Here is a 23,952-nt window from a genome sequence, read left to right as displayed (position 1 = left end):
AATGTAAGTCAATAGGGACGGATCCGTTTGAAGTTGACACAATATGGCTCAATTTTCAAACGGATCCGTCCCCCATTGACTTTCAATGTAAAGTCAAAACGGATCCGTTTGCATTATCATGAACAAAAAAAATAAAAATTTATTTTTTTTTTTTTCATGGTAATGCAAACGGATCCGATCTGAACGGATCTAAGCGTTTGCATTATAGGTGCGGATCCGTCTGTGCAGATACCAGACGGATCCGCACCTAACGCAAGTGTGAAAGTAGCCTAAAATGGTCCGGATTCATTGCGGGTGCTATGTGTTCACGTCAACCATTGCACCCGCACGGAAAACTCGCTTGTGTGAAATGGGTCTCCTCGCCTCTGCCACAACATTACAGTTCTCTGTTATATCAGTGAATCACATGCACGCTTTGTGCCAGCTAAATAGAGCACGGAAAAAGAAAGAATGGATTCCTAATCATTAATTACATTTTTAGATGAACATACGTGGCCGCTAAGTCAGTGGAGAACAGAAATTTGCAGTTCTTTTTCTTAGCAGTATTAACAAAAGAAATGATGGCATATGCCAGGCACTAAACGGTTCCCTTCGGTTTGTATGAAGCCCCCCTGTACCAGAAGCATACGCCGGGGGATTTATTAGCTGTACTAGTTTGGTAGGAAATCAGGGAGTGATAAAGCTGGACTTGTGTATGCTGTAGACACCTGCTACTGACCAAACATATATCGCATATAATGTTCTGGAAAGGTCACCTATGATAAAATGCTGTTCAAGTCCCACATATTGAAAAGGTTTAAGGCTACTTTTACATTTGCGCTTTCCTTTTCCGCTATTGAGATCCGTCATAGGATCTGAATGGCGGGGGAAAACGCTTGTCAATGGGGACAAAACCGATCTGAAGGGAGCAGAGGGCACCAGAATGCATTCAGTTTCATTGCGTTCCCATGACGCACACAAAAGCGATCTAAGCAGCATTTTTGAATGCGTCCCGGCATGCGAAACAAGACGTATCCATCACGACTTGCAATGTAAATCAATGGTGGCAGATCCGTTTTCTAGGACACCAAAAGAAAACTGAACCGGCGCACCTTGACTTGCAATGGATTTAGAGGCTGATCCGTCTTGGCCATTTTAGAAATAATACAACCGGATACGTTCATAACGGATGCAGACTAGGGCTGCGGTAAACAATTATTTTAGAAATTGAGTATTCTACCCATTATTTTTTTAAGATTAATAGAGTACGGTAATCTAATGAAAACATGAATTAATAGACTCATCAGACGCCCTGCCATCAGTCCCCAACAGCCTTCGTTCCCCCTGTGTGATCAGCCCAAGTGCATTAGTTTCTCCCAGTGCCTTCAGTATACCGGTACGTTCACAAGACCAAAACAGGTCCGCAAACAGGGACACCAGCCGTGTCCGTTCTGCCTTTTGCAGAACGCACACGGTCAGCCCTATGATAGAAATGCCTATTCTTGTCCGCAATTGCGAACAAGAATAGGACCTGCTCAATATTTTTGGCGGGGCCGTGTAACGGAACTATGGATGTGGACGGCACACAGTGTGCTGTCCGCTTCTTTTGCGGCCCCATTAAAATGAATGGGTCCGCACCGGGTCCGCAATTAGTGGACCCATAAATCCGGTGGTGTGAATGTACCCTAATACTGTGCGATGCTGTGAGTAACATAGTAACATAGTACATAAGGCCGAAAAAAGACATTTGTCCATCCAGTTCGGCCTGTTATCCTGCAAGTTGATCCAGAGGAAGGCAAAAAACCCTGTGAGGTAGAAACCAATTTTCTCCACTTTAGGGCTCACCCAGAGTGGAGGGGAGGTCAGCTCGGGACCTGTCATGGACACGCTCACTGGTGTCTGTCTGGCCTTATATGCTGCCAACAGAGATGCAGGGTCACTAGATTCTGCTGCCCTCAGGTAGGGCACATCTAGCTGGTACACCATAATACTGGGCGCCTCTACAACTGCTGACCAGAAACAATAGGGCACTATCTATGCCAGTGGGGAAGAGTGAAGAGTACCACATGTAAGGCTGTACTTGTCATACACACAGGTCGCCATATTGCTTGTCATCTCTAGAAGACCATCTTAGCAGCCTGTGGCTTGCAAGCAGAGCGCATAGGTCCAGACACCATGGCTCTCAGCCTGAGCACCAGTCTCCTCCACAGGATGGTGCCACCTTCCTTCCCTACACATACATGCCAGCCTAGTGGCCCCGCTGGTACATTACAACCAGACCTAACCAGCCCTGAACAGCAACATCCCGTTCACTTTGTCGTATATGAACGCACTAGTCACCTGGTAGAATTTCTTTTTAAGCTGAAACGCGCCTAAGCAGACCCCGCACTCTTTTGGCTGCGGCAGGGCACGTTTTCTGCCCTTTATCTCGGGCACGGGCAGCAATGGAGGAGGAACACTGAGCTGATAGACTGGCTCTGAGAGGCAGTTTCCAATTTCCCGTGCCAGGTCCTTGCGGTGAGCCTGCGGTGTCCTGCGCACTGCCTGCACTGTGTGGACTACAGCCTAGTTGTCCGTGTAACTGCCTGCTCTCCGGTACTGAACATTGTACTTGAAGGCGAGAGGGAGACCCTCCCACGATTGGAGTACACAAGCAGCCAAAGGACATTGCAGGTTACCACGGAGCGGTGAGTAATAGCAAGCACTTCACTCCCGCTCCGTGGTCATATGACGCAAACAAATTTTGTGTCAAATTACTTGATTTAATTGAGTAATCGTTTCAGCCCTAATACAGACGGTTGTATTATCACGACTGAAGCGTTTTTGCCCATCCATGACGGATCCAGCAAAAACGCAGATGTGAAAGTAGCCTAAGCAGTATCCGTATTTATCACCTATCCACCTCAGAGTCTCCCACCAGTCATGAGAATGGGGATTTCATGTGCCCCATTCCTCCTCACCTGCAGTGAATGGAGTGCTGCTCCATTGTCTGGGATTGCCAAAGATAGGCGCTGCAGTAGCGAGTCATGGGACCCTTATTCTGGATGTTACCTCCCCCTGCTGTGTCTGTTTAGTATCTACTTGCAATCCCCATGTAATAACAATTTTGGATCATCTATTATTATGACTCTAGGATGTGAAATTCCTTTATTATCCCTGCTAGAAATTGTGAATGAATTACTAGCAGTTTATAGTGAGGTCCAGATGGGTGTTACCAGTTGGTGTGTCCCTGCACAGCCTGATCATGGCCAATCAGTGCTTGCAGGGACACTAACATCCAGCCAGACATTCATTGCAAACAGCTAGTAATTAATGTATAAATTCTAGAAGGAATAATAAAGAAATGACACAACATAGAGTCATAAGAATAGATGGTCCAGAATTATTATTACATGGTGAATACATGATATATATAGATATATGTGTGTGTATGTGTGTGTATGTATGTATGTGTATATATATATATATATATATATATATATATATATATTAGGGCTGCACGATATATCGCAAAAATAATTGAATCGCGACAATCAGCAAATGCGATTTGGCGATTCGGCCGACCCGAAAATGCCGCGATTTATATATGAAGGGGCCCCTATTGATAAAATGGCCAGCCTCTGTACTTACTTTCACGATGAATGCACTGCAGCGAGCGAGGCGGCTGGCGCGTGACTGACGTCACTTAGTCACGCTCGTGCTTCCTGAATTAAGTGGGAGGAGCGTGACAGTGACGACAGTGACGACAGTGACGTCAGTCACGCGCGGGCCGGCTCGCTCGCTGCCGCTCTCTGCAGTGCATTCATAGTGAAAGTACAGAGGCTGGCCATTTTATGAATAGGAGAGTTATGTGCGCAGTTTAGGACACATAGGGCCATGAGGGGGACCAGCATAAGATGCTATATGTGTGTCTTATGCTGGCCCCCCTCGTGGCCCCATGTGTCACAGATCCCCCACATAACGGCGTCATCCACAGATCCCCCACATAACGGCGTCATCCACAGATCCCCCACATAACAGCGTCATCCACAGATCCCCCACATAACAGCGTCATCCACAGATCCCCCACATAACAGCGTCATCCACAGATCCCCCACATAACAGCGTCATCCACAGATCCCCCACATAACAGCGTCATCCACAGATCCCCCACATAACAGCGTCATCCACAGATCCCCCACATAACAGCGTCATCCACAGATCCCCCACATAACAGCGTCATCCACAGATCCCCCACATAACAGCGTCATCCACAGATCCCCCACATAACAGCGTCATCCACAGATCCCCCACATAACAGCGTCATCCACAGATCCCCCACATAACAGCGTCATCCACAGATCCCCCACATAACAGCGCCATCCACAGATCCCCCACATAACAGCGCCATCCACAGATCCCCCACATAACAGCGCCATCCACAGATCCCCCACATAACAGCGCCATCCACAGATCCCCCACATAACAGCGCCATCCACAGATCCCCCACATAACAGCGCCATCCACAGATCCCCCACATAACAGCGCCATACCCAGCCGCGTCAGCGGCTCATATGGGAAAATCCAAGCAAATAGACCTCTAGCACAATTCCCTTAAAATATCGCATCGCATACCGTTATTGCAATTTTTAGGGCCCTAATCGCAATCGCACAAAATTCCCATATCGTGCAGCCCTAATATATATATATATATATATATATATATATATATATATATATATATATATATATATATATATATATATAATTTGTTTCTCTCTGCACATTTCAGTGGTTTCAAACACTTTCCTCTCAGGATGGCTCTGCTTATTCTGATTCATGGACAGAATTATACCATTTAGGGTCTGTTGAAAGCTGGATGACAACCATTCTGTACCTTGTAATGACTGCCATTGATCAGTTGGTTCCTACTTTATATAGAAAATTATTTTCTTTTTATTGTCTACATGTACTGTTTGCAAGCACTTTGAACATTTTTATGCCTCTGGGATGTAATACTGTAGGTAAACCATCTCGCTTTATAATGCGTGTCATTATGTGTAATGATTGGGAATTGGCATCAGCATCTGTTAAAGGTGTTATCTTATGAAGACAAGGGCATATAGACTTCACAGAGGGGGGAATCGGACCTCTTTTATAAACCAGACCATACTAGCAGCTCCGATTGTGGTGGAATTCAGTCATCCTTGCCTTACATGGATAGCTATTTATCTAAAAGGCCGCCATGTAAAACTACATTGCCCTATATGGGACCTGCTCAGCTGTGGCTTACCTTAGCTTAATCTGACCAATTGGCCACGTTTTCAAATGGGTTGTTTGTTATGATACAACCCCTTTAACCACCCAACAGTTCTGGCCGAGCACAGTAGGGGTGGAGGGTGGGGGCTAACGGTTTAGCTGCTCATATCTCCGGATTGGTAGCAGCTAGAGATGAGGGCCCTTGTCTTGTTTGAAAGCTGTCCAAGCTTTCATACAAGTCCAGTATCATATTATTAGCACAACATCAGCAGGGGAGTATCACAGTTAGAAATCTAATTGGGAATAATCTGCATTTATTGCCATCCCAATTTCTAACAGTGATATCTTCAGATGTAGTGAAGATAATAGTGATTCTGGTATTGTTTGAAAGCTTGGAATGTCAGCTTTCAAACCAGACCAGCCCATATCTCTAGCTACTGCCAATCCAGAGATATGAGCAGCTAAGGCAACCCTCCCCCTGCTGCTTGAGCACTGGGACACTGTTAGGAGGTTAAAGGAGTTGGCTCATCTTACATTTTGGTGGCATATTGCTCGGATATTCCATTAATGTCCACCTATCTCTAGAACGGGGCCCCCAAAATGAACGAGGCTACACTGCGCAAGTGTGGCCACCCTCCATTTCCATGGGAGGGCTGAAAATAACCGAGCACTGGCTCAGCTGTTTCCTGAACTCCCATAGAGGCGAATGGATATGCCACCAAAGTTCGAGATTGGCCAACCCCTTTAACTACAGCAAGTGTCTGAAGAAAGCAAAGGAAAACCTAATTAGATTTGGTCCACATTTTGTGTATACTGCATATAGGGTGACTTTTTATTGTTGAATTAGCTTTGTGTACATTACCACATCCATGTTCCAGCTTTATAAAGAGAGTTGCGTTATATCACAAATGGAGACCAGGATAACATTTACCTTCCAATTTTTCCTTCCTCTTGATTGTATTTCTTTCTTGGAAGTGAAAAGACAATTGCCTGCCTTGTTCCATTACACAGACACTTATGTGTATAACAGTGACTAGTGTACAGAGTCAGAAGCCATTGTAGAACAGACTAGTTAAATTAGGTTCTTAATGATTTGCAGCATTGTGTGTACTTTGGAGTGATTCACTTTAAATGGATCCTGACGAGCCGCAGAAACGGACGCTGAACATGTTACATAAGTGTGCACAAAACACCCATCGAGAAACATTTATTTTATTAGCTCCAAATCAGATGTCTGCCCTGCAAACCCACATCTGTTTATTCATTTGTAACCTGCGAGATTTCCACCGCACTGAAAGCAAATGGATCTGTAAATGTGTCTCCTGCTATAAGTGGACATGTACTCGGTTCTGCTATGTGGATGGCCATCAGCCTCAACCAGTCCATGTGGGAATTTAATTACTTTGATTATTTTCTTTTAGGGATAAATGACAGTTAAAGAGGCCTGTTTTTAATAGCTTCATGCATTCCCAAAGTAATAGCAATTCTGGATCATCTATTCCTACGGCTCTATGTTGTGCTATTCCTTTATTCTGTTTACTAGAAGTTATGAATGAATTGCTATTGGCCTTCAGTAAGGGTACAGAGGGGTGGTAACCAGTTGGGGGTGTGTACCTGCACAGACTCCCTCTATCCAATCAGTGCTGCCATTTTCAGCCTGTGCAGGTACACTCCCCCAACGGGTTACCACCCCTCTGTACCCTTACTGAAGGCTAATAGCAATTCATTCATAACTTCTAGTAGTAATAATAAAGTAATAGCACAACATAGAGCCATAAGAATAGATGCTCCAGAATTGTTTCTACACGGGGAATGCATGAAGCTATTAAAACACACATGTCAGAAGGGGCGAAAGGTCCTCTTTAATATGTATCGGCCACTAAAAATATCACGTTGGCTCTCAGTATGATCTGCTTGCAGTCCCTCGTCCATCCCTGAAGAAGCTTCTATAGGAGGAGTATCATAATAATGTGGTCATCACATCACATTTTTCATCTACATTTCACCTGTATTTCGAGAGAGCCTTTGACATACATTGTAAACATGTCCATAGCTTACGTTATTCCGTTGTGTTTAATAAAATGTATACATTTAATGGATGCCATGATAGTCTGTGTGTGATGGGTACCACAGTATTGCATCGATCTATGGCCTTCAAACAACATACGGTGTATGTTGGCAAATGGCAAGCTCCAGGGATGTCACTGTCCACATATGGACAGTTACCTCTGAAGCTTCCTCAGGTGACGGTCTTCTTGTAGCCATTCTACTGCCATGTGCAGAGCTTGCCACAAAGTCCAGAAGATGCAGGGCAGGCCATCTCCAAGTCCATGCCAGTTAGGGGAGGATGGCGTGCTTGACCCCCCCAGAGGTACAAGAGGAGGCACAACTTCAAGAGCTTTTCTCAGCAGCAGCTATTGACCATAGCCCAGGGGAATGAGCAGGAGAGGAACAGAGTCAAGGTGCGCTAGACTGCCAAGGCAGCTGTGACTCTGTCTGAATTCTCTGCCTCAGAATACTCTGACTTGTCAGTGGAGCTTCCCACTTGAGCTACATTGTCCATGTTTTATCAGTTATGTTACTAGAGCTGCTTGTGGAGGCTCCATTCATGTACCCATCCATATACAGACAGTTATGTAACAGCCCATATTCTGTCAATCATACAGCCCCCATGGCTCTGCAGCCGCCTCATCAAATTCTGTGGCTCGGGGGCAGCTCAAACGACAAAATCCAGCAGGTTGTTGAGGGGAAGGATGGGAGAGCTATGGAATTAAAGGTTTCCTTTTTTTTTTTATATTGATGACCTATCCACAGGATAGATCATCAATATCTGATCCATGGGGGTCCAACACCTCTGCCGAGGCTGCAGCACTCAGTAAGCGCACCGGTTTCTTCATAGGCCATTGATGTCTAGTTCATCGGTCGCATGGCCTAGGTGCAGTTCAATCCCCTTTAATTGCATAAGGCTGAGATGCACTACCAAGCACAGCGCTAGCCAATGAATGGCACTGTGCTCGGTAAGCTGCGAGGAGGCTGCATCTCTCCGGAGTGGCATCTTCAAACAGCTGATCGGCAGGTGTGCCGTGTGTCCTGTGGCTAGATTATCGATAACACCCGGAAGACCTCTTTAATGCTGATTTAGATGTATTTGGAGCCAATAATCATTTTTGTAATAGGTCTTTAAGTTTCGCACCATATGGCTTCTACAAGTGCAATATTTGACACTATATAGCAGCCTAAGAAAGTTGCACTGTGATAATTTCGTCATAAGACTTGTTCTCCAGGCACTCCTCTGACCTCCGCTGAACTTGCTATTAAGCTAATCTCTGCCCAAGTCTGGAGGACAAGCTATCAGATGACCAGTCTGATGGGTTTATCACAGAACTGACTTTGGCAGCTGCAATATAGTGTGAAGCTTAACTGTTAAAAAGTTAATATAGCCCATTATCTAAATGTTTATTAACCCCAAATATGTTTAAATCAGTAATAAGAATTTGGCCCTGAAGGTGTCGCTGGCCTTTAAGACATAGATATGCATATACTGTATAATATAGAGACCATTGAATCCACCGAGAAATGTACGGTATGTCTTCAAGATAATGTCAGAATCTGCTTTGGTGTCCGTTACTGATCCATTGTTTGCATTGTGTTCATATACAGGATATCCTCAATAATCTTGATTCCTGCGATTTAGAAGATGATGATCTTATGTTGGATGTGGATTTGCCGGAAGACACTACATGTGACATGGGTTTGTGTTTCTTATTTATTTTTGTTCTGTACCCGTCCCCAACTCTTAGACTGTAACAGTTTCACTTGCTTACAGAACATTATTTTTGCAGTGAATAGACACAGTGGGGGAGATTTAGCAAAACTGGTGTAAAGTAGAACTGGTTTAGTTGCCCATAGCAACCAATCAGATTTTACCTTTCATTTTCCAAAGGAGCCCTTTTTTTTTACACCAGTTTTGATAAATCTCCTCGAAGACTAAAATGGTACTTCAGGATTAGAACCAGTGCACCCAATTCTGTTTATTGTATGTAGCAAAGGTGGAGCCTTTCCTTTTGGGGGTTTTCTACTATAGTATTGGACGCCATAGGTCTAGGCTGTTACAGCTTACTGACTGTTGGGAGTCTGACTGGGAACCCCAGGCCTTACATTCACTTGAATGGGGTCTGTGTTGCAGTTGCCTCCTTAGGGGGTCACCAAAAGTGGCACAGTGCAGGAGAAAAGCCTAAGAGTCCTTCACCCCTTAGTTCTCCTACTCTTCAGGGGTCCTCGAATTTGGGCTCCCTCCAATAATACATGATGGAAGTAACCATTTTTAAAGCTTATTATTTTCTTATGTTATTGGATTCTCTGCCATTTTGAGTGTGAAGGATCTGGTAAAAAGGAAATTCAAACCAAAATCAAATGTTCTACTGCTTCTCTGCAACGTGTGTTCATACACAGAGTTCAGGCTGCTGTAAACTGTGGCCTGTGTTCTGCTATTTAGAGGGGTTTTCAAGATCTTTTTACTGATGACTAATCCTCAAGATATCTGGTCGTGGGGGTCCGACACCCGAGACCCCTGTCGATCAGCTGTTTGAGAAGGCAGAGCTCTTGTGAGCGCCACATCCTTCTCTCTGCTTTTCCTAGGCCAGTGATGACATGTTCATCGTTCACGTGGCCTAGGAGCAGCTCAGCCCTGTTCAGTTGAATGGAGCCGAGTGCAATGCCAAGCACAGCCGCTATGTAATGTACGGCGCTCTGCTTGGGTAAGCTGCGTGAAGGCCACATTGCTCACAGGAGTGCTGGTGCCTTCTCAAAACAGCTGATCAGTGGAGGTCCAGGGTGTCGGACCCCCACCGGTCAGATACTGATGACCTATCCAGAGGAAAAAAATTGGAAAACCTTTTTAAGGTTCAATCACATTTGTATACTGTACATATTTCTATTTGTTGAAGAAAATTCTATGACTGTATCAATTGTTTAAACGGGACATGTTGAAATCCATGAGACAGAACAGTCCCATTTAGATCAATGGAACATATTTTCAGTCGCAAAAAAAAAATCTGCTTGTGAATTAAAGGGGTTATCCAACCCCTATAATGCCCCCCCCCCCAAATGCCCGGCCCCTCACACAGATTGTACTTGCCTCGCTCCTCGGCACCCGCGTCACTTCTGATGACCATGCATCCGCCGCTGCATCTCCCCGCCATGCGGATCAAAACATCCAGCGACCGAGAGGCCACAACAGGAACAAGTCTCCCTAGCATCGCGGTTGACGCAAAGGAGGCTCGTTCTTGTCGCAGCCTGCTATTGGCAGACCATTTTCTACATTTAATTAGGTATGCCTCCTTGTTTGCCAAGTATTTTGTGCTCTCCCCACAGAGATTCTGTCCATAACATGGCTGCTGATGGAGGGTCATATCACGTTCATATGATGTCTCCTCTGTTCAAATACATTGCCCCTGCCATCTGCTGTTCAAATGGCGAGAGTTTAGTGCAGGTGCGGTGTGTTTGAATAGAGAAAACACCACATGGAGGTGATTTGCCTGGTCACATGACCTTCCATCAGCGGCCATCTTATGGACAGGTTGATAGCACAGAATATTTCCATAACAAGGGGACATGGCTTATAAAAGGCACATAATATCAACAAAGGCTATGCTAGCAATTGCAATATAGTCATATTACATACACATTGGTCACAAGTAGCCAGAAAGTGGCCAACCTCTTTAAATATCATTTACCTAGAGAAAGGAATGGTTTGGTCCATTCTTGTTTGATGGTTATAATGTACATGGTCCCTAGCCATCATTTGGGCATATTCACACAGATTTGCTTCAGAAATGTTTTGTAACTGTCCAGGTGATACAGATTACCTGCCCATTCCTACACTGGGTCCCCCATTCCTGGTCCTGGCTCGATAGGTGGAAAATCAGTGGCCGAGCGGTGTGATGGCTACATCCAGGGCTTGACTGAGTAGATATATCCTACCGTTTCTTGGGTGTCGAGCTGGAGCTAGGAAGTGGAAGCCAGCATGTACTTTTTTTAAACTCATTCTGCCTCATATATACAAAATATAATCCTGTTAGACACTCCTCTGAGACCGGGAGACCACTTTACAACCCCCCCCCCCCCCCCCAGTGCTCCAGTTCCAGCCTCTCGGTGACCGGATGTGTGACATGCTATCTACACACACATCTCCACTGCCAGCCAATCTGCGGCCAGCAGTGGCCTATGCAACCGCTGAGGCCACTTATTGACTAGCAGTGGTGATGTGCGTGTAGACAGTATGTGACACATCCGGTCCAGCAGAAGAGGACAAGAAGAAAGGTTGGTGCTAGAACAAAGAACAGTGTTGACCAGTTTGCAGATATGAAAAGGCGTTCCCAGTCTTCTTTAAATAGTAATGTGCAATTAGAACAACCTCTGTCTGTACCTCATAATAAGCCACATGGACTTAGGAGGGATCTCAATTTAGGACCTCTTCTATTAGAATGAAGATCTGATGGGCAGTGAATGAGCACCATGTAATACAGTACAACACCTCTTGTCCTGGTGATGGTCAGCATGTACATGGAGAACTTCCTAGACTGTATGGAATTGCTGTTCATGCAGATCCCTAAAGTAACCTTTTCAGTGGCTCTGGAGACTTTATACATGAAACATTTATCCCTGGTCATACTTTGGTAGATGGTAAGCATTTCCGGCCCATTCAGTCACTCCCTTAGCATATGGCCTGGTCTTGCTGCTTTATTGGTAATAATTAGTATGGCTATATAGTCTGAGACTGAACCTGCCTTAGAGATCACATGAATGCATCTCTTATTTGTCTCCACACGGCTTGTTAAGCCTTTGTAGCTGCACTGAAGCTCATTAATGAATGTTTTAGGCTTGTAGTAAGCACCCAGAGCATGACTTTACATGAAGAGCCCTGCTTCGCTTGTTTAACCTCTAGTGCTCAGTGCAGCAGATCCCTGCAGCGCTCCTTTTCATGCGTCTTGGGTTTATCTTGATGTCTAGCGAGGCCGTCTAGGAATTTGCTGGGTAGTAGTAGATCTGGTGCAGTAGAGGCCTTCCCGCATCAGGCTGGTCTACGCTCCAGCAGAGGCAGCTATTTAAAGACTCCAGTCTGCTTTGCTAGCTATGCAAGTGGTTAGTCAGGGCTGTGTTTTTTTTTTTTTTTCCAAGTCACAGGACGAAACTGGGCCGTATTCCCAGCCACACGAAGGGTGGGAATTCAGTAGGAAGGAAAGCCTGTTTGTTTAAAAGTCTTGTATGCAGTAGTGCAAGAGTCGGCTGGAAAATGACACAATGTTCCCCTTGTGTGGATCTTGTGTTTGGGTAAGTAGATGCTGGAGCTCCGCTCAGACTTGCTAACCTTTATCCGATTACTTCACACAGTGTTTCTTGCTGCTTTCCCTGTTTCTTCAGGACTTTTCTGGTCTCTTATAGAATGAGGGGTATAAATATTCTTGTCTTTGGGTATATTGGAGATTGGCACAAGCGTTGGGAGCAGCAGACGAGGGAACGTATCTGCTGAAGCAAGGCATTCTTGGTTGGAAGAAGCAGCGTTACATTATATTCGTGACAACTATGAGTCACTTGTGGAGGCAGAAAGTTGTTGTTTGGCACAGTCTGCTGTAGCAGTGGAAGCCGTAGAGAGATGTAGCAGGGGTGAAAGCCTCGAACCGGCTAAGATATTTTGGGAAGGTTATCTGCAGTCTTATAGAAAACTGTTGTGATATTTCTGGGAGCTGTGACAGATGACGAGCTGCTCGATTCCCCTCTGCTACATCCACCATTCTTTCCTCTGCCCCACCCGGCTGTCTACCTACACTCGACAGCCTCTCCTCTGCTACACCTTATATCTGTTATACCCAATAGTCTAAGTGGTGTTCCAGCTGTCCGCCCTAACATCTGACTAGTACCCCTCGGCTATATCTGACTAATGTCTCTCTGTTACATATGACTAGCACCTTACTAGTCCCCTCCTGTTACATCTGATTAGCACCATGCTACCATCCCTCTGCCACATACCGTTACTACCTACCGTCTGCTGTATCTGACTAGAACCTTAGTAGCCTCCTCTTCTACATCTGAATGGCACCTGTTGAACACTGATTTATTTTTTTTGTCCTTCACACCATATTCATATGGCACTGATTTTAAAAATCACAATGTATATATCTGTTTAATTGGCGTTTATTTTTGTTACATTTTAAAGGGCGACTCCTTTTTAGTTTGTTTTTAAAGGGAATGTTTTATTATTATTTTTTTGAACAAAAGGAAATTATCAGAATAATAAAAAAAATGACTGCCCTGGGCCCCCTCTGCTCCTCTCTGCCACTGCAGTCGTGACGTGATGTTCTGGCTGCAGCGGTGACGTGTGGTATACAGGCATGGCACAGGCTGGTGGAGAGCACTGGAGCAGAGGGGAGTTTTAACAGTAAGTATAACATTCTATTATTATTCTGTTATGATTCTGAAAGTTTCCCTTTCTTTAGAAAAACCTTGGCAACACCTTTAATATGCAGTACTGCTCTACTGATTAGTAGATTCTTTGTGTTTTTCATGCAGTGAAGGCCATCAGGTTCCAGTACAAATAAAAAACTGCTTATATTGTAGAGCTGTGTATACAAAAATGTATAGCAACCTGAAAATTCAACTTCTCCACCCATATGCAGGCCAGTTTCATACGCAACTGTATTAATACTTTTGGAAGTAACCAGGTTTTTATTTTTATTTTATTTTTTATTATTATTATTATTATTATTATTATTATTATTATTATTATAGAGTAGACGTTCTGCTAACTTTACCATTAATTTCAGGGAAAATTGAAAGCATGAGCCGAGCTGAGCGGAGTTTGCGACAGAAGCAAGTGTTTTGGAAAAGGGCACCTCCCCGCCTAAATGGGCAAGAACAGTACCACTTAAGCAATCCTGACCACTACGAGAATGGCAGGTGGGTGACTCACTTCTTACCAAGGATCCAGTATAACTTTTTCTAGTCTTTATTTCTAATTTTTCATTTGACGAAACATTAATGGCCTCCAGCATCAGGACACCCTGGCAGAGGTATACAGTGTTTTTAGAAAGTCTTCTGAGCCTTTCACTTGTTCACACTTTGTTGTGGCCTTGTGCTAAAATAATTCATCATTCTTCATCATAAATCCTCATTTTGTACTCAAAACCTCATAATGACAAAGTAACAAAAGAATGTTAGAAATCTTTGCTAATTTAACTGAGAAAGAAATACTCCAAAAATGTTGCATTGACATAAGTACTCAGACCTTTTACTCAGGACTTGGTTGAAGCACCTTTGGCAGCCCTTACAGCCTCCAGTCTTCTTGGTTATGATGCCACAAGGTTTGCACATCTGGATTTGTGGATTTTCTGCCATTCTTCTCTGCAGATTCTCTAAAGCCCTGTCAGGTTGGAATGGGACCATTGGTGGACAGCCATTTTCAGATCAGGGCTCTGGCGGGGCCAATTGGGGACATTCACAGAGTTGTCTGTGCAAAGCTACTCCTATGTTTTCTTGGTTGTGTGCTTACGGTCATTGTCTTGTTGGAATTGTCCTGTCTGAGGTCCAAAGAATACTGGATCAGGTTTTCATTAAGAATATCTCTGTACTTGCCTCCATTCAGCTTTCCATCAACTCTGACCAGTCACCCTTTCCTAGCCGCTAATAAGCACCCCCACAGCATGACTCTGCAATGACCATGCTTCATTGTAGGGGTGGTATTGGGCAGGTGATATACAGTGGCTGGTTTCCTCAAAAACATGATGCTTAGAATTGAGGCCAAAAAGTTCAATCTTGGTTTTATTAGACCAGAGAATCTTGTTTCTCACAGTCTGGGAGTCCTTTAGGTAATTTTCTGCAGACTTTCATGTGTCTTTTAATGAGGAAATGCTTCTTTCTGGCCTTGCTGCCTTAAAGCCGAGATTGGTGGAGTGCTGCAGTGATGGTTGATCTTTGGAGCTCAGACAGAATGACTATTGGGCTCTTACCAAGGCCCTTTTCCCCAATTATTTAGTTTGGTGGGGCCACTGTGCTTTTAGGAACTTTCAGTGCAGCACACATTTTTTTTAACCCTTCTCCAGACCTGTGCCTCCACACAATCCTGTCTCTGAGCTCTACAGAAAGTTCTTTCCTCCTTACGGCTTGTTTTTTGCTCTGATATGCATTGTCAGCTGTGAGACCTTATATAGACAGGGGTGTGTCTTTCCAAATCATGTCCAATCAACTGAATTTACCACAGGTGGACTCTGATCAAGGTGTATGGCAGGCGGGGACGGGGCTCCCTAGCCCCGCTGGTGCCATTGACTTCTCTTCCCCCCGACATCGGATGTTTTTATCCGTGTACAGGGAGAAGCAGCAGCAGCGGTGCGGGGACCGGGAGCGGGGTAAGTATATTCCCACGGAGGGGCCCGGCACATGGGGGTGCTGTTGTAGATACTGGATAACCCCTTTAAGTGTCGATCGGCACTCAGTAATATGCAGAAATCTGCCAATGTATAAAGACCCTAATAAACATGGTGGTAAAGCTAAAAGATAATGCACACAGTGATCTCACTGGACATCGATTAAGTGATTCTAAAGGGATCAATAGGAAAAATACCTACACCTAAAAACTGGTCGTAAGCCTGGAACATCTATGATCATACTTTCTCTTCCACTTTTCTCACCACTACAGCTAGCCATAGATACACACCGTTGTTCTCCCAAAGCTCATTTGACCTATAACCATGCCCCCAACCCCTCCATAAACTTTGCTGTAAGAGTGCTAATTTATTTTGTTAAAGGGGTTATCCCTTGAATAATGTAAAAAATTTAAATTAGACATTATATAGTAGATGATAATAATTTCTTTCTAACAAAGCTAGAACTAGCCTTGTAACTCACATGGATCCAAAGATCTCTCCATTCATTGCTCTGCTTGATTTATATCAATCTGGCAGCTCAGGGGGTGTGTCCATTCTGCTGCAGCTCAGGGAGTGTGTCCATTCTGCTGCAGCTCAGGGGGTGTGTCCATTCTGCTGCAGCTCAGGGGGTGTGTCCATTCTGCTGCAGCTCAGGGGGAGTGTCCATTCTGCTGCAGCTCAGGGGGAGTGTCCATTCTGCTGCAGCTCAGGGGGAGTGTCCATTCTGCTGCAGCTCAGGGGGAGTGTCCATTCTGCTGCAGCTCAGGGGGAGTGTCCATTCTGCTGCAGCTCAGGGGGAGTGTCCATTCTGCTGCAGCTCAGGGGGAGTGTCCATTCTGCTGCAGCTCAGGGGGAGTGTCCATTCTGCTGCAGCTCAGGGGGAGTGTCCATTCTGCTGCAGCTCAGGGGGAGTGTCCATTCTGCTGCAGCTCAGGGGGAGTGTCCATTCTGCTGCAGCTCAGGGGGAGTGTCCATTCTGCTGCAGCTCAGGGGGAGTGTCCATTCTGCTGCAGCTCAGGGGGAGTGTCCATTCTGCTGCAGCTCAGGGGGAGTGTCCATTCTGCTGCAGCTCAGGGGGAGTGTCCATTCTGCTGCAGCTCAGGGGGAGTGTCCATTCTGCTGCAGCTCAGGGGGAGTGTCCATTCTGCTGCAGCTCAGGGGGAGTGTCCATTCTGCTGCAGCTCAGGGGGAGTGTCCATTCTGCTGCAGCTCAGGGGGAGTGTCCATTCTGCTGCAGCTCAGGGGGAGTGTCCATTCTGCTGCAGCTCAGGGGGAGTGTCCATTCTGCTGCAGCTCAGGGGGAGTGTCCATTCTGCTGCAGCTCAGGGGGAGTGTCCATTCTGCTGCAGCTCAGGGTGTGTGACCATTCTGCTGCAGCTCAGGGTGTGTGACCATTCTGCTGCAGCTCAGGGTGTGTGACCATTCTGCTGCAGCTCAGGGTGTGTGACCATTCTGCTGCAGCTCAGGGTGTGTGTCCATTCTGCTGCAGCTCAGGGGGTGTGTCCATTCTGCTGCAGCTCAGGGGGAGTGTCCATTCTGCTGCAGCTCAGGGGGAGTGTCCATTCTGCTGCAGCTCAGGGGGAGTGACCATTCTGCTGCAGCTCAGGGGGAGTGACCATTCTGCTGCAGCTCAGGGGGAGTGTCCATTCTGCTGCAGCTCAGGGGGAGTGTCCATTCTGCTGCAGCTCAGGGGGTGTGTCCATTCTGCTGCAGCTCAGGGGGTGTGTCCATTCTGCTGCAGCTCAGGGGGTGTGTCCATTCTGCTGCAGCTCAGGGGGAGTGTCCATTCTGCTGCAGCTCAGGGGGAGTGTCCATTCTGCTGCAGCTCAGGGTGTGTGACCATTCTGCTGCAGCTCAGGGGGAGTGACCATTCTGCTGCAGCTCAGGGGGAGTGACCATTCTGCTGCAGCTCAGGGTGTGTGACCATTCTGCTGCAGCTCAGGGTGTGTGACCATTCTGCTGCAGCTCAGGGTGTGTGACCATTCTGCTGCAGCTCAGGGTGTGTGACCATTCTGCAGCTCTCATCCTGTCACCGCTCAGGAGGCAGTTGAAAGATGAAACTGAGCATGTGCGACCACCTGAGTGAGCCGGACAAAGAAATAGGAAAAAAAACTAAGAGCAGGTGGCGATTTACAGATACATTTTAATTAAATAACTCGGTGGCTGTACCAATTTTTTTATTACATGCAATTACAAAGGTATTCAGATCCAGGTGCTGGTTTGAAAACTGTAGAACCCCTTTAAGCCCCTGTCCATATCGTCTTAAATAGCCTACATCGGAGGTATACATTGGTACTGTTGTGCCTCACTGTTTACATATAAACAGTGCCCCTTGCCCTTTCTAGAACAACATTTAGACGCAGTCTGCATTCAGGGACTATAGTAGGAGCAGAGTTACTAACCTGGCATTCCATGAAAGCACATTCAGGTCCTCTTTTCACCCCTCCATCAGTTTTTCCCAAGACACAGTGAGCCCGGTGATGTCACAGGCACTAATGGACAGGCTTTTGAGCCTGTAAAAGGGCTAGGCCAGTTCTAAAGCCCGTCCATCAGAGCCGGTGACATCACTGTCACCACTGCTAGGTGGAAGCCTCTGCCTAGCAGTGTAAAAATATAAACTAAAAAGCTATTGCCCTGCACCATACTGCACGCCTGAAATGTTCAGCTCTGAACCCCGACAACTCCTTTAACACTGCCTAGCAGAGGATAATTCAGAATGAGTGCACTCAGGAAGTATTCTGACACATTGCTCATATCATTGACTGTAGGCACTTATTTTGTTGATTGAGAAGGTCAGACATCGTTATCCAGCTCTCACCTGGCCCTTTACATTTGCTCCCGCACTGTACACCAGAATTTCGGAGCATGCTCGGTACAGAATATCATTTTTGTCTAGGGGTGAAAACCTTTACTGCTCATGTGCTGAAATTCTGGTGCATCCAAAAGCATGAGAATACGGGGCCAGACGAGAGCAGGGAACAGACACCTGTCAATCAAAAGGGAAAGGAGGGGCTTTCTGACAAGGGAGTAACTTGGGTGCACCGAGAGGCCAGATTCTGACCCTCAGTCCTCTGAACATCTATTTAACATATTTTGAAAAGTGCTTTTTCTCCTTTATGCTGCAACAGATCTGCATAGTAAAGGTTTAAAAACAGTAAAATGTGGTGGTTCTCCTCCAAAGTATAAATTGGAAAGGGGTGCACTACTAATAGACCAACCCAATGTCTGATAAATATGAAATGTACATACACAGCAGAACTCTTTACATGCACAGTTCCTGGTCGGTGTGGGACCATGATTTCCAATATGTTCTTAGCAAGCAAATACATTGTCTCCTTCCAGGAGTTCTCCCACGTGTCCTTGCTGGTCTCAGCGGCCTCCACGGCACGCCCCGATGGGTATTCACGTGCTGTGCCGCTCCAGGTCCGTCCAATATAGGTGATCGGGAGGTGGCATGCAGTTTTTTATCGATTGATCATCGCTGGATCGATAGCAAGTCAAACCAGCATGTCAAGCTAGATGCGTTTTCAGAGCAGGGCTCCAGGTGGTGACCAAAATGGTCGCCAATGTGACTTGGAATTTACAAATCGCGACAAGATTTTTTAGTCTTGTCGCCATTTGCGACTAGACCCGCCGCCGCAGCTCTGCAGTTGAATACAGCGGCGGGGCACAGGAGATGATAGTTCTCTGCCCCGCCGTCGATGTTCTTCTCAGCAGCGCAGTGGAGGAGTCTCTCCCCCCCCCCCCCCCTGTGCTGCCGCCGCTGCCAGTAAGAGGAGAGACAGGAGGGGAGGGGCTGTGGCCACTGCGCCACCAATGAAGATAACTAACCTGTTAATACAAATACAGGAGGCGGGTGCTGGAATCAAATAGCCGGCACCCCCCCCCTCAACACCCCAGTATAATAAGCATTAGTGGCGCAGTGCACCCCCCCCCCCCCCCCCCGCAAACACCCCAGTATAATAAACATTGGTGGCGCAGTGCGCCCCCCCAACACCCCAGTATAATAAAACATTGGTGGCGCAGTGCCGGTGAGGGTTAATAAAAATTAACTCACCTCCCCCAATTGATCGCGTAGCTGCCTGTCTCCTGTTCTGTCAAAGGACCTGTGGTGACGTCACTGAGCTCATCACATGGTACATCACATGATCCATCACCATGGTAATGGACCATGTGATGAGCACAGTGATGTCACCACAGGTCCTTTTGACAGGTCCTGAAGAAAGAACAGACCGGCAGCTACGCGATCAATTGGAGGAGGTGAGTTAATTATTTTTTAACCCTCAATTGACCTTCTACTAAGCATACTGTATTAAAGAATGCTATTATTTTCCCTTATAACCATGTTATAAGGGAAAATAACACAGTGAATAGACTTTCATCCTAGCAACCATGCGTGAAAATCACACCGCATCCGCACTTGCTTGCGGATGCTTGCACTTTTCACGCAGCCCCATTAATTTATATGGAGCCTGCGTTGCGTGAAAAACGCATAACATGCTGCATTTTCACGCAACGCACAAGTGATGCGTGAAAATCACTGCTCATGTGCATAGCCCCATAGAAGTGAAGGGGTCCGGATTCAGTGCGGTTGCAATGCGTTCACCTCACGCATTGCACCTGCGCAGAAATCTCGCCTATGTGAAAGGGGCCTAAGGGTGAATAGGACAAGGGTTCCAGCCCCTAAGGGGGCTAATAGGGGGCTAATAGATCCATCTCACAAATGCATTGCAAGAACGAATCCATCTCTCCGCTTGTTATGCAAACAGACGGATCCGTCTTGTATCTTTTTACACATTTTTACCGGTCTGCGCATGCGCAGACTGGAAGTACGGATCCGGCATTCCGGTATTTTGAATGCCAAATCCGGCACTAATACAGGCAAGTCTTCAGTTTCTTTCGCCGGAAATAAAACCGTAGCATGCTGCAGTTTTATCTTTTGCCTGATCAGTCAAAATGAACTAAAGACATCCTGATGCATCCTGAACGGATTGCTCTCCATTCAGAATGCATGGGGATATGACTGATCAGTTCTTTTCTGGTATAGAGCCCCTGTCATGGAACTCTATGCCGGAAAAGAGAAACGCTAGTGTGAAAGTAGCCTAAAATATTAAGTTTAAATCCCCCCCCTTTCCCAATTTTACACATAAAATATATAATAAATAAATAAACATATTACATAGCCCTGCGTCTGAAAAGTCCAAACTATAAAATTATTAAAAAATATCTCCTATGCGGTGAGCGCCGTAACAAAAATAAGTAAATAAAAACCATGCGATTCGCCATTTTTTTGTCACCTTGTCACCCTAACAAATAGGATAGGACTATACTATTATGGACCGAACGTTTCATAAAATGCAAAATGCACGCGGCTTTTTTTGGTGATGAAAGCGAATCAAAATTTTGGTATCTAAACAACCCTACGCCGATCAGGATATCAAAATTTTGATTCGGTTTCGATTTGGAGACTAAAAAAATTTAATTTGGCTCCTAAATTTTTCAGTTCAGGAGCCAATGGCTACTAGGTATTTTTTTTTAGTCTGGAGCACTGCAGAGTAACGGACTCCTTCCTCAGTGGCTATTGGTACTCCAAACCGGTCGGGCTTGACATGCTGATTTAAATTGTCTATTCAAGGGCTACATGCAACTATAATTGGTTTAATGGGGTAAAACAAGCTGCCAGACTGACAGATGAAGCCCCCCGCAACCCACACATAGGGTTTTGTAGGACTCACAGGTCACCTCTAAGAGTCCTGGCATCAGATAACCAGCGGTTTACATTAAAATACAGAATCAAATAATAGAAAATGATATATCTACAAACTCGGCATCATTGTGTGGTGCACTTGGACAGGATAACTGCCAGATCCGCTTTAAAGTAATTGTGTACTGGTGCCCAGTGTCACACGTCACCTACGATATATTATGTCTTACTGTTATACACTGCAGGATTGTTTCCTCCTCTCTATTAACCTTTTTTTTCTATTGATCCTGATCTGAGAAGTTAACCTTGAAGATGAGAAGAAATATTCATCAATTTTTCATGTAGACAAAATGAAAAACCTTTGTGCTGGAGTGATTCACGCTCCAAAGGCAGCCATTGATCAAGGTCTTAGTGACAATAACCTTTATACTGTAGAACTTCTGTTGCCTATGGAAGAAAGAATAGCTCCAATTTACTACTTGTTATTGCTCACATCTGTGTGTGGGTCCTGAATAGGGTGAGACCCTGCTAAGCAATGGTACAGCAGACTTGGATACAATTCTGTGCCATCATAGGTAAACCAAAAGTTAGGGTCCTTTTTCAGGGGGCAATTTCAGGATGAAATGAGCGGCATTGTCTATTGTTTCACACAGCCTGATGTAAAGTGACAGCCGGCGGCACATCCTCCATTTAAACAGGGCAAACGGCATGAATGATACCTTAAAGGTGTTTTCCGAAAGTAAAATATTGAGGACCTCTCCAGAGGAAAGGTCTTCAATTTCAGATTGTTGGGGGTCCAACTTCTGGCATCTTCACCGATCAGCTGTTTAAGAGGTTGCGGTTCTCCATTGGGCGCTGAATCCTCTTCCCAGGCCAGATCAGTCCCGTTCAAGTAAATGAACCTGGGCTGCAGTACCAAGTCCAGCCACTATATAACATAAGGCGCTGTGCTCCGATTATGCTGTAGCACTTATCCAAGCGACCCTGTTCGGCGGAGGTGACGGGAGTTGGACTGCCCAAATCTGATATTGATTACCTATCCTGAGGGTATGTCATTAATGTTGTATTCTTTGAAACCTGGCTAGCTTCATAGAGTGTTTATGTGTTAACCCATTCTCTAAGTGTGAAATGTGGAAGGCCTAATAAACAGGGGGGAGGGGGGGGAGTAATTAATTAAACCACCTCTCCACCACCACCACCACCACAGAGTACACCTTTCATCGCCATCTGTACAATTTTTTACATCCTGCACTTTTAGAGACCTCATTACTGCTCATAGCAAGGCTGAGGACCATACATAGGGGGCATCTCAGACTGCTTCTTCCCCTACATTCCCCTGGAGGGAAGTGCTAATCATGAGTGCTACTGAGATCCTACTGATGAAAAAAGGTGTCCGGGCTGAACAAGAGTTCTTTTACCCCACACTTTTGTCCAGTATTTCCAGCTATTTAGGAAACTTCGAAGAATGTCGATCGAAAACGAATAGGACTCAATTGCTCAGTAGATACTTCCAAATATTGTGGGCCGTTATATAAGTCTTTACCTTATGTAAATTTGGTTTGTTATGGTATGAAAGTGTCATTTTAAATGCTAATGATAAGAGCGCAGATAATATGAAGTATAATTTTGTATTTCAGGGGTTCCTCCTACCTAGAGTCTCCAACCGACCATAGAGAAAGCTATGGAAGTCCCAGCTTTTTCCCACAATCCCCACGGTCTACACAGATGATGGGTCTTCGAGACAATACTGTGATACTTGATGAAATGACTCTCTGCCACATGGTTCAAGACTGCACAAATGTGAAGACACAACTTCTCAAGCTGAAACGTATGCTGCAACAAGTAAGTTTCCTTGGAACTTTGCTGGTATATTTCAGTTTCATGGACAAATCAAGGTGTTCATTTTTCTGAAGAAGCCTCCATGACTATTAAGGGCAGTGAGAGGTCTACGGGTAGCCTCTGTCATCACTACTACCACTAGCGGCTTTTCTCTCTGTGTCGCTATCACCTGCAGGAGAGAGGCCTTGATTGACAGACTCCCTCAGCCAATATCGGATGTTGGATGATTAGCCCTTGAGATGGCGTAGTCAATATTGTTCACCGCAGTACAGCAAGGCAAATAAACGTATTTAAAATGCCCAGCAGTAATATATTGGGATATGTAGAGACAGCAATCCATCAAAAGTCCCCTACTGGGACTTAAATCTTAAAATTAAATCAATATAGGTTAAAAAATAAAAGCAAGTAAGTCTTTGTTAAATCTACTTTGGAAGCTCCGTCATATTTACCAGAAATAACTGCGCAGCATGCAGCACACTTTTTTTATTTTATTTTTTGTTCAGTAAAATGACAGATATTATGATGGATCCTAATGGAATCCATAATACATTACAGCTTAAATTCTGCCTTTCTGCATCTCTGACGGAACAGATATCCTACCCCAGGTGTGAACTGACCCTTGCCGGCTGGAGGGATTAAATATATATACAGTATATCTATATTTATTCCTTCCTCCATGGGATATTCCCTCCAGGACACTTATGGCATATCAACAGGAGAGAAAACTGAGGCTCCGTTCTCCCACCTCTGGCCGCGCCCTGCTACACTAGATTG

General features: G+C 45.4%; 1 protein-coding gene across 3 annotated transcripts in view; it reads left to right on the top strand.

Moving 5' to 3' along the window:
* Positions 1-23,952, top strand: part of CCSER2 (coiled-coil serine rich protein 2) — a 186,295-nt gene that overhangs the window by 85,701 nt on the left and 76,642 nt on the right. For all 3 annotated transcript variants that reach the window (XM_040434594.1, XM_040434593.1, XM_040434595.1), the window contains exons 4-6: positions 8,878-8,968; positions 14,040-14,172; positions 22,977-23,181. In XM_040434594.1, coding sequence (XP_040290528.1) covers positions 8,878-8,968; positions 14,040-14,172; positions 22,977-23,181 — 429 coding nt within the window. The remainder of the gene's footprint in view (positions 1-8,877; positions 8,969-14,039; positions 14,173-22,976; positions 23,182-23,952) is intronic.

The sequence above is a fragment of the Bufo bufo genome, chromosome 6, assembly GCF_905171765.1.
Source record: "Bufo bufo chromosome 6, aBufBuf1.1, whole genome shotgun sequence".
Taxonomy (NCBI): Eukaryota; Metazoa; Chordata; class Amphibia; order Anura; family Bufonidae; genus Bufo; species Bufo bufo.
The sequence above is the reverse complement of the archived record's forward strand: the minus strand, read 5'-3'. Positions and strand labels throughout refer to the sequence as shown.